Here is a 14,276-nt window from a genome sequence, read left to right as displayed (position 1 = left end):
ACTCGCGTCCTTTACCCATATATGGATTGGCCAGAAGGTGGGCGGGGTTAGGATTTCCCAAGATTTTCCAAGATGGCGCTGCCCATACCCCCCATAAACGGCTTCAAAACCGTAGGCGGAGCTGGTACGCCTGAGGACTGAGGTGGAGCCGGAGGGAAGGAGGAGCCTGATGGAGCCAAAGGGGTGAAGGGATGAGTCACAGATGATGGCCCGTAACTCCATGGCAGAGTGACCACAAAGTGGAGCCGGAGGGACAGGGAAGCCTGGTAGAACTGTTGGGACGATGGTCCCAGGTGGAGCCGAGGGGGCGAGGAGCCACAGTGGAATCGACAGGTCGATGGGCCGAGGTGGAGTGATGGGCTCGGAGATACTAGACGGAGCAAACGGGTCGACAGCTTAGGGCTGAGCTGGTGAACTATCAGCCCGAGGCGGATCCACGAAACACCGAGCAGGTAACATAGAAGGAGAGGAAGAGCTGATGAGAGGCAGTGAAGACAGGGCTGAAGGACTGGGCTGTGCAGGGTGGGTTTAACAAACAGCCTTCCTGGCCGATATTGGACAAACTGACTAATTAAAAGTGGCCTCCTTAGCCGACACGGAATAGGCAGAATTCTTAGGAACGGCTCTCTTGATCGTCTCGGAACAGGTAGAAGATGTGGGAGGCAGGGCGGGAACATCACAGACCTCAATAGTACAGTGCAAGGTGACGAAACAGACAGACAATGAACTGAAAGAAACACAGAGCTTAAATACAAACAAACCAATCAATGAAATGAATGACAGGTGCGCATGATAATCAAACCAAAGAAAAATCCTAGAAACTAATTGAAACAGGAAGCTGAACTAAAACTAAAACACGTGACAGACCAACCCAAAACAGAAACAATACATGAATATTAATAACAAAGTCTAAGTGGATGTAACTTTTAAAGCCTTATGATCATCGGCAGAACACCAGAATTTCCATTTAAAACATTGCTCAAATGAACTGTATAGCAGATTACCCCTGTAATTATTTGACAGCTCTGTATTCCTGGAAATTAAATATTTAAACTTTTTTTTTTTTTACAGAAAACAGCCTATATATAGCTCAATTTAACAATATACTATGATATATGTATCAGCTAAAGTACTTTATAAAATAAAGTGCTTTGAGAGGAAATTCTGTTATTTTTACTCACCCCATGATGTTCCAAACCATAAGCTGAATTTTTTTTTTCCTGTGGGACAAAAAAAGGTGAATATGTGAGTCACCAAACAATAAAATCAAGTCTGAGCACTATTTTTGAATGTGAACTGAACATGGATGTGAATGATGTTTCAGTAAATAATGTCTGTTCCTTGCATAAAGCTATTGCAAGAAGTTTTATGGACAACTTTTTTAAAGATGTCACTATCAGAGATTGTGCTACAAATAATCATTACCCATCGCATTGACAGAATGGGCTAGTATTTTACTTACAGTCTATGGTATTTTATCCATTGTTAAAAGCAATGTGTTGCCAGTTCTTGGGCTTTTCTTTTATTCTTTCGTAATACGACACTGTGGTCTTAGAATCTGTTCAACTGGACTACACTTGCATGATTAACAAATTCTGGACACCAAAATGCTGTGTTGTTTTAACCCAATTTTGGGTCAAATATGGACAAACCAAGCCATTGGGTTAATTTTTTTAATTACATTTTTAACCCAATGTTTGAGTTTGTCCATATTTGACCCAAAATTGGGTTAAAACAACACAGCATTTTTACTGTATGGAAAATAGCTGTGTTAAGATTCTTTAAAGGTTGTCATTTTTGTTTTAGAGTAGGCTAGAAAAAAAGCACATCGATTTAGAATTACTTAAGACTGAGTAAATGACACATTGTTTATTTATTTATTTAAATTGAAAGGTTGGTGTGACCATCAAGTAATGAGTCATTTATACTACATCTTTTGGACTCTTTTGGACGCTGGGAGGACTGATTCATGATGTGCATATTTGACTCATAATAACGGTGTCATATTATTACAGTGCTCTAGTTACTTGCCTCCTTCTAGAATTAGTTTAGAGCTAAAAATTTGGTTCAACCATGATGTCACTAACAAGTGACATCACTACTAACGGATAATTCAGTGTGGCTCCAGTTTAATGTCTCAATCCTAACACCGCGCGCACTGCAATCGATGGGATGAAATGCGAATGACGCATACAGGTTGAGGATTTCCTTCCCACACGAAAGTCTGACGTCTACCCCTCCACACATTTAACTTTCACCACACGCTGCTTTATACCTATGGAGGTTCTCCGACAGTCTGCTTACACGACTTCGCTTTTGCGCATGATACTGCGGTCCCGACGCCACTTCACGCTCCAACTCACCTTGAAACGCGGTGCTCTCAGTTTTTTACATGGAGAGCGACGGAGAGGCGACCAATACCCGCCCCGACGCCTCCCCCACTGGCCAATGAAATCAGAGCGGGGGCGGAGCTAACAGCTAAATTGTCACGCTTGGTTTCACGCTGGCATTGCCATCAAGCCGCGTCTGGCTGCCGTGCGCTGGTGCAGGTGCTCTATTTCATCGAGAGAGGATGCGAAAGGAAAGAAGGGGAGGGAAAGAATGAAGGGAACCGTCGGAGAAAAGTATGCAGGGCATGAATAAAAGGGTATCAACAGCTGACAGTGTGTCTAACGTCCAGGGGCTCGGCTAAGAATGATTTATTGAAAGGGGCACTTTGAGATATGATGAGGTTTCTTTCTGGTTGGCAATAGTACTATGATTTGGTATGTGGCCACTTTGATAGCAAGTGTATTCAGCACCAGAGGAACAGCTGCTCAAGGTGAGTTGAAGTGCAATTTATTATATACAGCTTTATGTTTGTTGTGAGATATTGCTGAGTTTAAAATAAAATTCTGTGATTGGGTCATTCTGAGTTAATTTCTAATAATATATCTAAATTCTAATTTGATCATGTGGAATAAAGTAAACAGCAGTATAACAGCTCTGGGTTATTTTGTTTTCATAATTACAATAATTATAGTTTTCTCTTTGCATAAATATTATTACTATGCCATAGTGACATTTCTGTTTAAGTGCTAGTGTTTTTTAAAAAGTCATCTGAGCTTGCAAAACGAGGGTTTGAGCTGTTTATTCATCCATATTCGTCTGTTCTTCTATACCATGAGCAACTTTAGGCTTGTATACTCCATCCATATTAAGTGTGTTCGATTAAATTAAAGGGATTGATCACTCCAAAATGAACATTTACTGATTTTCTTTTTCTTGTCGAGCACAAAATTATGTTACCATTCACTTTCATTGTATATTTGAGCTAGCTGAGGCTGATTTTGCCTAACATGTTCTTTAGGTTTTGTAACCTCATGAGATTGAGTAAATGATGACAAAGTTTTAATTTTGGTTTGAACTATATTTATGCTCTGAAAATATTAATTGGGGAACTTTAATTACACATCTGAAGGTGCTTTTGCCGGGAATATGTATGGTGTTGTGCTCAGTAGTATCAGTCATTTTGTGCTGTAGGTTGTTATAGTAATTCACTTTATGAATATTCTGCCTTTCCTGACCTTCCTCAGATGTCTTTAGCTTTTTAAACACGAGGCCACTCTAATAGAGCCATCATAATTGTAATTCAAGATGTATTCTGTGAATCTGACCGACCTTCAGTTCAGACTTAAAAAAGTGGTCTGTCTTTATTTCAAATGTTGGGTTCATGGACTCACATAGCCCTGCAATTTCCAATTTCTCCACTAGAGGGCTGCTAACTGTGTAGCAGCAAGGAGCATCTAATCTTGGGTCACATTTTGAGAACTTTTTCATTGCATGCACTATGAATAATTATACATTTCCTATGTCAAGAGAGACATTATACGTGGTTTGATATGTTGCTTTGTGTAGGTGTTATTTAACCCCTAATTTTTATTTATAAAAAGCAGAATGTGATCATCTTACCTTTGAGCTGTGTCATCCCCTTAATCTGACAGTGAGACGTATTTCACCTTGCTGTTCTGACTGTGCACTTTGCTACATTCGCTCAGTGTCTCCCTCCTGTGTGTCAGAGCCACGCTGCACTATCCCAGCCCTAATGCAGATCTCTCCCTGCCCTCACCCTCCCGTCTCAAGCTGTTAGCTGGCAAACAGGCCCATAAACTGGCCAGGTGCCAGATCTATGCTTTGTCGCTCTGTCTAAACAGAGGACTGGGAGGCAGCAGTCTGAGAGTCATGAGCTGATGCATGGCTCCAGGTACTGTAGGCCCTCAAGGCTCTATGCTAGCTGACCGCACTGAACTTGTTGAGACATCTAGCAGTCCACCTCAGGAACAGACCACCTTCCCTCATGAGAAGAGCATGCGCCCAACAGCTTTCCCCTTTTAAACTAGTTTTGTGTTTGTTCGAATGTCATTTTGGTTGGGGCTCAAATTGATCTTTTTATCTAAATTTGTCTAGATTGACAACAAGGAGGTTTATAATACCTGGAGAGAGCTGTCAGATCTCGTTCATCTCAAAATAATTGAGCTAACCACCTGAGCTCTAAATGAAATGTGACTAGTATAATATAATATAATATAATATAATATAATATAATATAATATAATATAATATAATATAATATAATATAATATAATATAATAGATTGTTTTGGGGTCGGTAAGATGTTTTAAATGTTTTTTAAATAATTTTCTTATGCTCATAAAGGCTGCATATATTTGATCAAAAATACAGTAAAAACTGTTATACTGTGAAATATTATTACAATTTAAAATAACTGATTTCTATTTAAATATATTTTAAAACATAATTATTTTTTTGTGATGGCAAAGCTGAATTTTCAGCAGCCTATTACCAGTCTTCAATATCACATGATCCTTCAGAAAGCATTCAAATTTGCTTATTATAATATAATATAATATAATATAATATAATATAATATAATATAATATAATATAATATAATATAATATAATATTACCCTTTATGCCCTACAATGTCATAGTTACAGCATCTACCATGAGGGGCTAACAGGCCATGCTAACCAGCCAAAATTTTGACTTTGGGTTGACAGGATGTGATTTGAGCTGATGTGGATACATATGAAATGATGGTGATTTGTTTTAGCAGTTAACACATGCTAGCAGACTACATTCTGCCGGGTTCTTAACCCATGTAGCTGCCAGCTGGAAAAGGAGAATCTAAAGAAAGCTTGCTCTGGAGGTTTGTACCGCAGTCTATATGTTTCATGGAAAGCTTGTTAGAGGAGGGCTAGCGGGGGACCTGACAGCTGCTCATTTTTAAGCGGTGTTGGATAACATTGTGTTTTCCAACAGTCATCACTTCTCTTTCATCCTCAGGCTGTGATAGCTTGATCCAGCAGAATGATAAGCGTGTAGGATTCTTCCTTGTGGAAAAATTCAAATAGTTTAAATAACAAACAAGCAGCCTGTCATCACATCTGGCCGAATTTCCAACACAACTCACATGAGCATGTCACCATCATAGTCGTTTCTATGTCTTGGTAGAGATTGCAAAGAAAGAACCCCCAAATTGCTATATTTCAACTTACTGGCTCTCTTGACCGATACTTTCAATGTCTTGTAATTCTGATCTATAATGTCAGCTATCTAGCCAAATCCATGACAGGCGTTCTAATCAAACAATGAAAACAGCAGACTTGTGCTGATAGCATATATATATATATATATATATATATATATATATATATATATATATATATATATATATATATATATATATATGCAAACCATGAGCGCACAGCTGAGGCAGCCAATTTCCAAATGAATTTTGTTGGCTCCAGTGATTCTGAGGGAGGGGTAATGCTTTGGGTTATAAAGAACAAATAAGGAAAACAACTATTAGAAAACATACATTTTTAAGTTTTATTATAGTTACTTTTCATTTGTTTTCTTTTGCATTTATAGGACTGGGTGGGGGTGGGGGGGGGAGATTCAATTAATAAAAAAAAAATATTTCTTAATCAGTATGTCGTCTTGTTTTCTTGTCTTGCAACACCGCTAAATATCTAAACATTCTCTAAAAAAGATGAATTTACTTGGGAAGCAAAATTGCTTAAGATATTATAACTTTATCGCCTGGTTTCACAGACAGGTCTTAGATTAAGCCAGGAGTAGGCTTTAGTTAAATTAGGACATTTAAGTAGCTTTTATAAACGTGTCTTAGAAAACAAAACATTACTGGTGTTTATCTTGAGAAAAAACAATGGCACTGACATTTTAAGATATGCCAGTGCAAGTTGCTTTAAGTTAAAATAGCTCAAACATGCATTTTAGTCTTGGACTAGGCTTAAGCCTTCTCTGTAAAACCGGGCATTTATCTTGAGTAAAGTTTATTTTTCTTACCGCACAGTGAAAATAGCAATAGATGCTTTTTACATTTTACCATAGCAGTTTTGTCTTTGCACTAAGTGTAAATAGCAGTTAGATGTGATTAACACATTATTCCCACTACTAAATCTTGAGGCACTTTATTTCTACTTTTCGAATATTTTCTTAATTTTTTATTTAAAATAAACAGCTCTTCAAGCTGATAAGCAATTGGAAAAGGGAGAAGAATGAGTTCGGAATTTGAACTTGGGTCGGTCGCGTCAAAAGCTTCTGTCAACAAGATTGTCAACAAGCACTTGGTGTGAAGACACTCCGTTTTCTTACTCCAATGCATTGGTAAAACACATACTGCACTTCATATATATATATATATGAAGTGCAGGTTGTGTATCCATTTGCGTTCAGGATATCTTGTTCAGTTTTAAACAGAAAAAAATGGACAAAAATGTTCAGAAAGCTTCCTAGCACTATAGACTCTGAAGTGAATGTCTTATCTATGTCTGTGGCTGGATTCCATTTCTACTTTCTCAGCACTTCAAAGGCAGTTTCCTGTCTCTGATACTCTCCCTCTTCTAGCGCTTTCAGTGTAGCCCACCACCACAGCCAGTGCAAACCATGTGCCTGAGCAGACTCCCCGCTGAAGCAATGGAAGAGTTTGTCTCATTCAAAAAATTGTGGGTAGAGCCTTTTTGAACTGGATGTTTCTATAATCCACAGACTCGTTCAACTGTTAGGAAGTTGGATAAAAATTCTGGCTATTATCTGAGTTTCTGTCTTTTTGGGGAGAATAATGGGATGACAGATGTGTGATGACAGATGAGTTCTATGACTTTGCTATTAAGTTAAATACTCAGTACATTAGTTCCCCAATGTAGTATTGTTGTGTTTTCCCTGATCACATTAAATTTGAGAATGAGCAGTGACTTGGCGATACAATCTTATATTGTTATATGGATCACCGTACAATCATATTGTAATATTTTATGGTTATAGTTGAAAATTTTGATAATTGTGACCCTGGACCACAAAACCAGTCATAAGTATGGGTATATTTGTGGCAATAGCCAACAAAACATTGTATGGGTCAAAATTATCGATTTTTCTTTTATGCCAAAAATCATATTAGGTAAAGATCATGATCCATGAAGATATTTTGTAACTATCCTACCTTAAATATATTAAAAATGTATTTTTGTGAGTGGATGCAGCACAATTGGCAACGTAAATGTAGAATTTTAAAGGTGATTTTCTCAATATTTTGATTTTTTTTGCACCCTCAGTATATTGTCCTAACAAACCATACATCAATGGAAAGCTTATTTATTCAGCTTTCAGATGATGTATAAATCTCAATTAAAATAAATGTACTCATAAGACTGGTTTTGTGGTCCAGGGTCACAATTTGTGATTATTAAGGCATTTTGAACAAGAATACTGTAACTTGTTTCACTTAACTTGTTTAATCTGTGTTGTACTTAAGTACTTTAGGCTGTTTTCTCATTTATGAGAGAAAAAAACATTAAAAAACATAAAAATAATAATAAAATATTTAGTTTGTATTGTAAAATATTGCATTAGTTGTATAAAAAATGTTTTTATACTAATCATTTACTATATTTATTTGCTTGGTCACCGTCAATGTTGTTGTGTGTTTTGGTTCTTTTGCTGTTGAAGGACCTTTGAAATAACTGAAATAATTTGGCAAAGTGATATGGAACTGTAATTCCATAATTTAGCTGTGTGTTTCCCTGAAAATAATTGCAAATTTTAGAACGTTCATCAGCCAATCAGATTCAAGCATTCAACAGCCCTGTAGTATAAATTTATATAGTTACATAGGCTATATATAATGATATATAATATATATAATAATAACTTGAAACCCTGGTCTTCTAAGATTTCTTTTTAATATCTTCCTCAATGAAATCATTCACCACTCACATACTCTACATACTCCTTGAACCTTGATGCTCTAGCATCAATTTTTCACCATAGGCCGGCCTGCGACCCGATTGATGTGGATAGGAAGTAACAGGCCACCTCTGGCCCAGGGCAAAGGGCTTGTTCCATAAAAGTCACTAACCCTTATATGTCAATCAGCTGGTATTTGGGCCAGCATTGACTCAGGTCCCCCTCCCCCAAATACAGTCTTCCTCTTACTCTGTAGATGCATACAAGACAACACTAGTGGAAGATGTTCCATATATAGATACCTTCAAAAGAACCCTGTGGAATTCAGTTAATTATGCATGACTTAGCTCTGGCGTTAAAGTAAAGAAAGTATGTTTCTAATTCAAGCTCATCAACACATAAAAAACACCCCTCCCATGTTGGAGAACATGCCAGATGACTGATTTATTCACGGCATGACACTCACTGACTCCATTTAAGTGCCATTAAAGATCTAGATTTTATACAAAGATGTAAATCTATCAAGTTTACATTTATGTATTTGGCAGACGCTATAATCAGTCCCAAGTCATTTCTCTTGGCGGCCATCTTTGAAACGTCTCTTGGGCAGCTGTTTCAGTCATTCAAGTACAGCTCCTGTCACTTTGAATGGGGAAACATCAAATTCTCCAAAGCTGTTCACCAAGCTTGCGATTCAATTTCATATTTGAAATCACCAATGAAATCTAACAATAACTGTCTCATAAATTTTGCTTCTAAACACTCAAATCATGAAAACATAATGCATTTTTTTTTAGGCTGGACCAACCAATGCCCATGTGCAATCCTAAGTGTGTGTCTCAGAACACTGACGCTGCATCCAAAATCGAATACTTCTCTTTTATTTAGAGGGCGGTACTTATTCTGCCTTTTTGCACATTGCACTTTCTCCCATTCATAATAATTTGAGTGCACCGTCTTTGTATAACTAAAGTCTTTGGCTATTATCTATTGTGACTTTGACATCCACTTCAAGAACCTTGTTTACCTTTTAACCTTTATTTTATTTTATGTATCGTCCACACCGGGAATGGAAGAGCTGGTTTGTTTTTCATGTACTGTGTGTTTAGTCAGTGGAAATCACTCTCTTGGTCTAAGTACAGCTTAACGTCTGGTTTAGCACTTTGGAAATCACTGAGCAGAAAGTCTTTGATCTTTTAAGAATTGAGAGCATGGGCCTATTGATCGATACACTCTCATTGCTCTTGTTTAGATCTGCATCTGTGATGTGGCCACGGCCTACAGCACACCAAAATGATTGAAGAGCCTTGTTCCTGTGTCGTTTGTGGATGATCCATTGATAATGCAGTGATATATCTTTAAACACTTCTTGGGTTTAGAAAAAGAAATGTCCCTTTTGATTGGCACAAATGAAAATGATGATAATCAAGGACGCTCAGTAGATGGTACTCCAGCGGTGTGGTTAGAGTGCTGACTAATGGAGGAGTGATGCCAGTGTTTAGTCTGACTCAGCATCAGAGGGTGTAGAGGAAGAATCATGATCCAGCATCTGGAAGAGGAAAAATGAATTTCTTAGTGTTGGGTCAGTAGGAAACATAAAGGTAAATTTGGGATTTGCGCAGTTTGAAAAATTATTGCTACTATACTGTTGAAAAAATGTGGGGTCAGTAATTTTTTTTTTATATAATTTTTTTTTTTGGGGGGGGGGGAGGATTAATATTACTATGAAATGCTGCTCTTTTGAACTTTCCATTAGCTTTGCATTAGCTGGGTGTGTTACACATATATACAAAGATGAAAATGACCCCTTCTGTTTTTTGACGCAAAAGTGTGTGAAATTCAATGTAGTATGCACTCCAGGCGGCTAGGTGGCAATGTGAAGCACTGATCGGTGCCTTCACTGTCTAGCAAATTTTTGCGTTTTTACCATTTAGACGGAAACGCGACGGTGGAGCGTTTTTAAGATTTCCACTCTGGAGGGTGGTTTCACTTTTTTGCGTTTTTAAGCCCCGAAAACGCCGTCGCCGTCTAAACGAAAGGCACATCTGATAAAATATTTTTACGTTTTCACCCACGAGCGTTCTCGTGTAAACAGGGCCTTAATGTTTATTTAACACAAGAAAATGAACAGATGGAAAAAAGGGCTTAAAGGGTTAGTTCACCCAAAAATGAAAATTCTGTCAGTAATTACTCACCCTCATGTTGTTCCAACTGCGTAAGACCTTCGTTCATCTTCGGAACACAAATTAAGATATTTTTGATGAAATCTGAGCCATGTCTCACTCCTCCATATGCTGCTATGTGACCGAAACTTGCTGGCCCAGAAAAGTTATTAAAGAGATCGTTAATATAGTCCAAGTGACTCCAGTAGCTCAATCTTAAGTATATCAAGCGACGAGAATACTTTTTGTGCGCAAAAACAAACAAAAATAACGACTTTATTCCACTATTCATTTCCTTCTCTCTGGACCTCTAGTTAGTTCGCGTAGTGTTTTTGCGCAGCGCGTCTGTGTTACACGTCACCACGTAGGCTCACTATTGGCCGACGCCGGTCATGTGTGTGATGCGTGATGACGTGCAGCACAGACGCGCAGCGCAAAAACACTACGAGGCCCAGAGAGAAGGAAATGAAAAGTGGAATAAAGTCGTTATTTTTGTTTGTTTTTGCGCACAAAAAGTATTCTCGTCGCTTGATATACTTAAGATTGAGCCACTGGAGTTACTTGGACTATATTAACGATCTTTTTAATAACTTTTCTGGGCCAGCAAGTTTCGGTCACATAGCAGCCTATGGAGGAGTGAGACATGGCTCAGATTTCATCAAAAATATCTTAATTTGTGTTCCGAAGATGAACGAAGGTCTTACGCGGTTGGAACAACATGAGGGTGAGTAATTACTGACAGAATTTTCATTTTTGGGTGAACTAACCCTTTAAATACGCAGGTCTAGATGATTAACGAGACAAGGGACAGGTGTGTAACTAATAAGAAACCATGACAACTACTAAAGAACTAGCCTAGAACACAGGCAAATAGAGTCAATGAAAACCATGACTAGAAACTAAACAAGACAATAGGTGTTTTCGACTTAAAGTGGTGCTGTGCAGAACGATCGGTGTAAGACATCAAAGTACCGCAAGAGCGATTAGAGAGTAGACGGCTCCGAATGCTTTTGAATCACTCGCTACTTTGATGTCTTACACCAATGTTTTATTTTTTGTTCAGATTTTTGCCCAGGATTTTCAGATATAGAACATTTTGTGACATTTTAGGCAGGAATTTTGTTCATGCTTTTTATTATTTCCCTTGTGTAGCTTGAGGGATTTGTCATATAATTGATTCTAAACTTTGACTAACAGTTGCACATTGTCTGTATTTAATGATATGAGAAGTATAGATGCACAGTATCCCATACTGGCTAATATTTGAGATTTTTTTAAATGTATTATATCAGCTGATTGGATATTTAATTAATTAAATTAATTACATTTTACATAATTTAATGCTCACTCAAAGTTAATCTTTAAAAACACTAATAGTTTAATAACACTGTTAAATGCCATCTTTAGCGAATCTCAATATATATATATATATATATATATATATATATATTTGATTTGTACATGATAATATTGTTATGCCTAAAATTCACTTGTAGCATTTAAAATGACTTATTTTAGTTGTCAGTAAAAACAGGAATAGTAAAAATAGTGCAGAATTTTAATATTGGTGCATCCCTAAAGAGGAGTGGTACTTCTGTTCAATGAGATTTCAGTGTGGGCGGAACTACTCAGCTTGAGGCTGCAGAAATAGAAACCATGGCTGATAAGAACAAAACTCAGTAACAGAAGAAGAGATAAATTTTATCATTTATCGTGTTATCACTTTACGTTTGGTGTTACACAGCACACTATCATCAGCCATGACAACACTATCATCAGTCAGAGATAGAGACAGAAATGCCAGACTGCATGTACACTTTGAGATCCCGTTGTATTGTGTGCGTCAGGACAGGCTGCTGGACTTCACAATGAATTGACAGAGATGTAGAGAGCGTGTGTGAGTATGCGACTCTGCTGACGCGCGTGGGCCGGGCAGGCAGCCAGACAGCATGCTGATCGCCTCTCTCCCTGCCCCCTGACTGGACCACTTCCCCTCGCGTCTCATTTTTCAGCTGTCCATTGATGCAGTGCACTCGGCTTCCTCCTGCTCAGCTCCACCATGTCCATTAAACATTCATGCTCTGGCCATGAGATACTTCAGTACTGTACCCCACACCGTAAAAAATTATTGTAATTTTATAAAAGACTGTAAAAAGTTCTACAGTAAAAACCTGTTAACTGGTTAACAGTAAGTTTCTTTGCTAGAGAAAAACTGTAATACTGTAGATCTAACCATTTCATGTAATTTTACAGTAAAATACTGTTAATTATACTATTTTTGGAAGTAAAAAATGTTTGTATCTGCAATATTTTAGTATTTACCAGCTTGCGGAAAAGCTGTTTGTAACTTTGATTCTTCATGTGGTTTTATCTTTACCCTTGGTTTATTATAGTACCGTATATGGTGAAGGTACAAAACCAATTTTAGTATCAGCGTGGCCTTGCTTATTCAGCCCTAAAGGGCTTTTTTGAAATGTTTAAGTTTTTTTTGTAAATTACAGTTTTAAAATGTACAGCTTGTACTGTAAATATGTTTAATTTTTTTTCTGTATTTTTCCAGAATTATGCTGGCAACCACAGCTGCCAGTAATCCTCTGTAAATACGACTGTTTTTTTTTTTTTTTTTTTTTCAGTGCAGGCTCTCTGCCCAGAAACCTCTCCTTCTAGCTGTCGCCGCCCCTCTCGCTTTTCTCCCTAGCCCTCGTTTTCCTATCCTCCACCACCATCCTTCAGAAAGCAATCAATTTTGAGCGCACTCTATCTGTGCATCCATCTCTCTCAATCTGTCTGGCTGCGCTATAGATCTGTTAAAATTAGATTCATTATTCGCCACGAGTCCACGTGTTTGCTCACTGTGCGTACTGCGGTGGACGCCTGGTATGGGATGTGAAGCAGGCGGGATGCTGACTTGCTGTAATGAGTCAGGCCTTCCTGACTGAGCTGCCTCCTCTTCTCCTTGTGGCATGACGCCCAACTTCGATCAACTTTCTCCTTCAAATCCAAAATATCCACTCTTCCACACCAATCATATCTGCCCAGCCTATCACCCCTCAATTCAAAGCTCAGTCAGACCATAAATAAGGTTTAAAGGAATATTCCAGGTTCAATACCAGTCAAGCTAATTAAACTAAAGCCTAAAGCATACATAAGTTTTTTCTTGAACGCTTTAGTGTATGCATACATCCAAACACATATAGCCTTTCAAATTATACTCCATTTGATAGCATGCGGAAACACAAAAACCCAACACATACACACTAGATGTTTTATCCTTTCCAGTGTCTGCTTTGTTTCTCTCCAGAAGTAATGAGCGATCAAATGTATTTGTACTCATTTAAATTAGAGTAGTGTTTATTTCGCAATCTGCCACACACAAGCACTCATAAAAGTGTTATTGCCACCTCTAGTAGTTTGGCTTTGTTACGTCTCATCTGTTTCTTTTATGACTGTGAAACAACGGGTCAGTCAGCGCTGAAAAAGGCAAATGTGCGAGCTGAGAATAAAGAGTATGCTGAGTTAGAAAAATCGGGCTATGCGTGTACAGTATATACTTTGCTGATGACAAAATGTATGCCATGCATAGTGCATAAAAACCGTGAAAACCTAAATGTACTTTAAGTGAAACTCTTAACTGGTCAGTTAGAACAAAATCAGTCCAAAGTTTGTTTGGAGTTAGTTTGGGGAGTTTGAAATTGCTTGTCAAATCAAACTTTCCAGGAAAAGTTTGCTCCTTCTGCTAAACTACCAGTTATATAGGTAGGTATGCTCTGAAGCTCTGATGGAAATCTTCTCTGGTTCATTTCTTTTGTTCAGTCCGTCGAGGTCTGACGAGTAAAGAACACACT

General features: G+C 37.9%; 1 protein-coding gene across 1 annotated transcript in view; it reads left to right on the top strand.

Moving 5' to 3' along the window:
* Window positions 1-2,757: 2,757 nt before the first annotated feature.
* igsf9bb (immunoglobulin superfamily, member 9Bb) overlaps window positions 2,758-14,276 on the top strand; it is a gene marked incomplete at both ends in the record, with an annotated part of 126,505 nt that continues 114,986 nt past the window's right edge. The window contains one exon of the mRNA XM_081390460.1: window positions 2,758-2,821. Within this exon, the coding sequence (XP_081246586.1) occupies window positions 2,758-2,821 (64 nt within the window). The remainder of the gene's footprint in view (window positions 2,822-14,276) is intronic.

This window comes from Scardinius erythrophthalmus (genome assembly GCF_964197995.2).
Source record: "Scardinius erythrophthalmus genome assembly, chromosome: 17".
NCBI classification, from domain to species: Eukaryota; Metazoa; Chordata; class Actinopteri; order Cypriniformes; family Leuciscidae; genus Scardinius; species Scardinius erythrophthalmus.
This window is presented reverse-complemented; position numbering and strand designations above follow the sequence as displayed.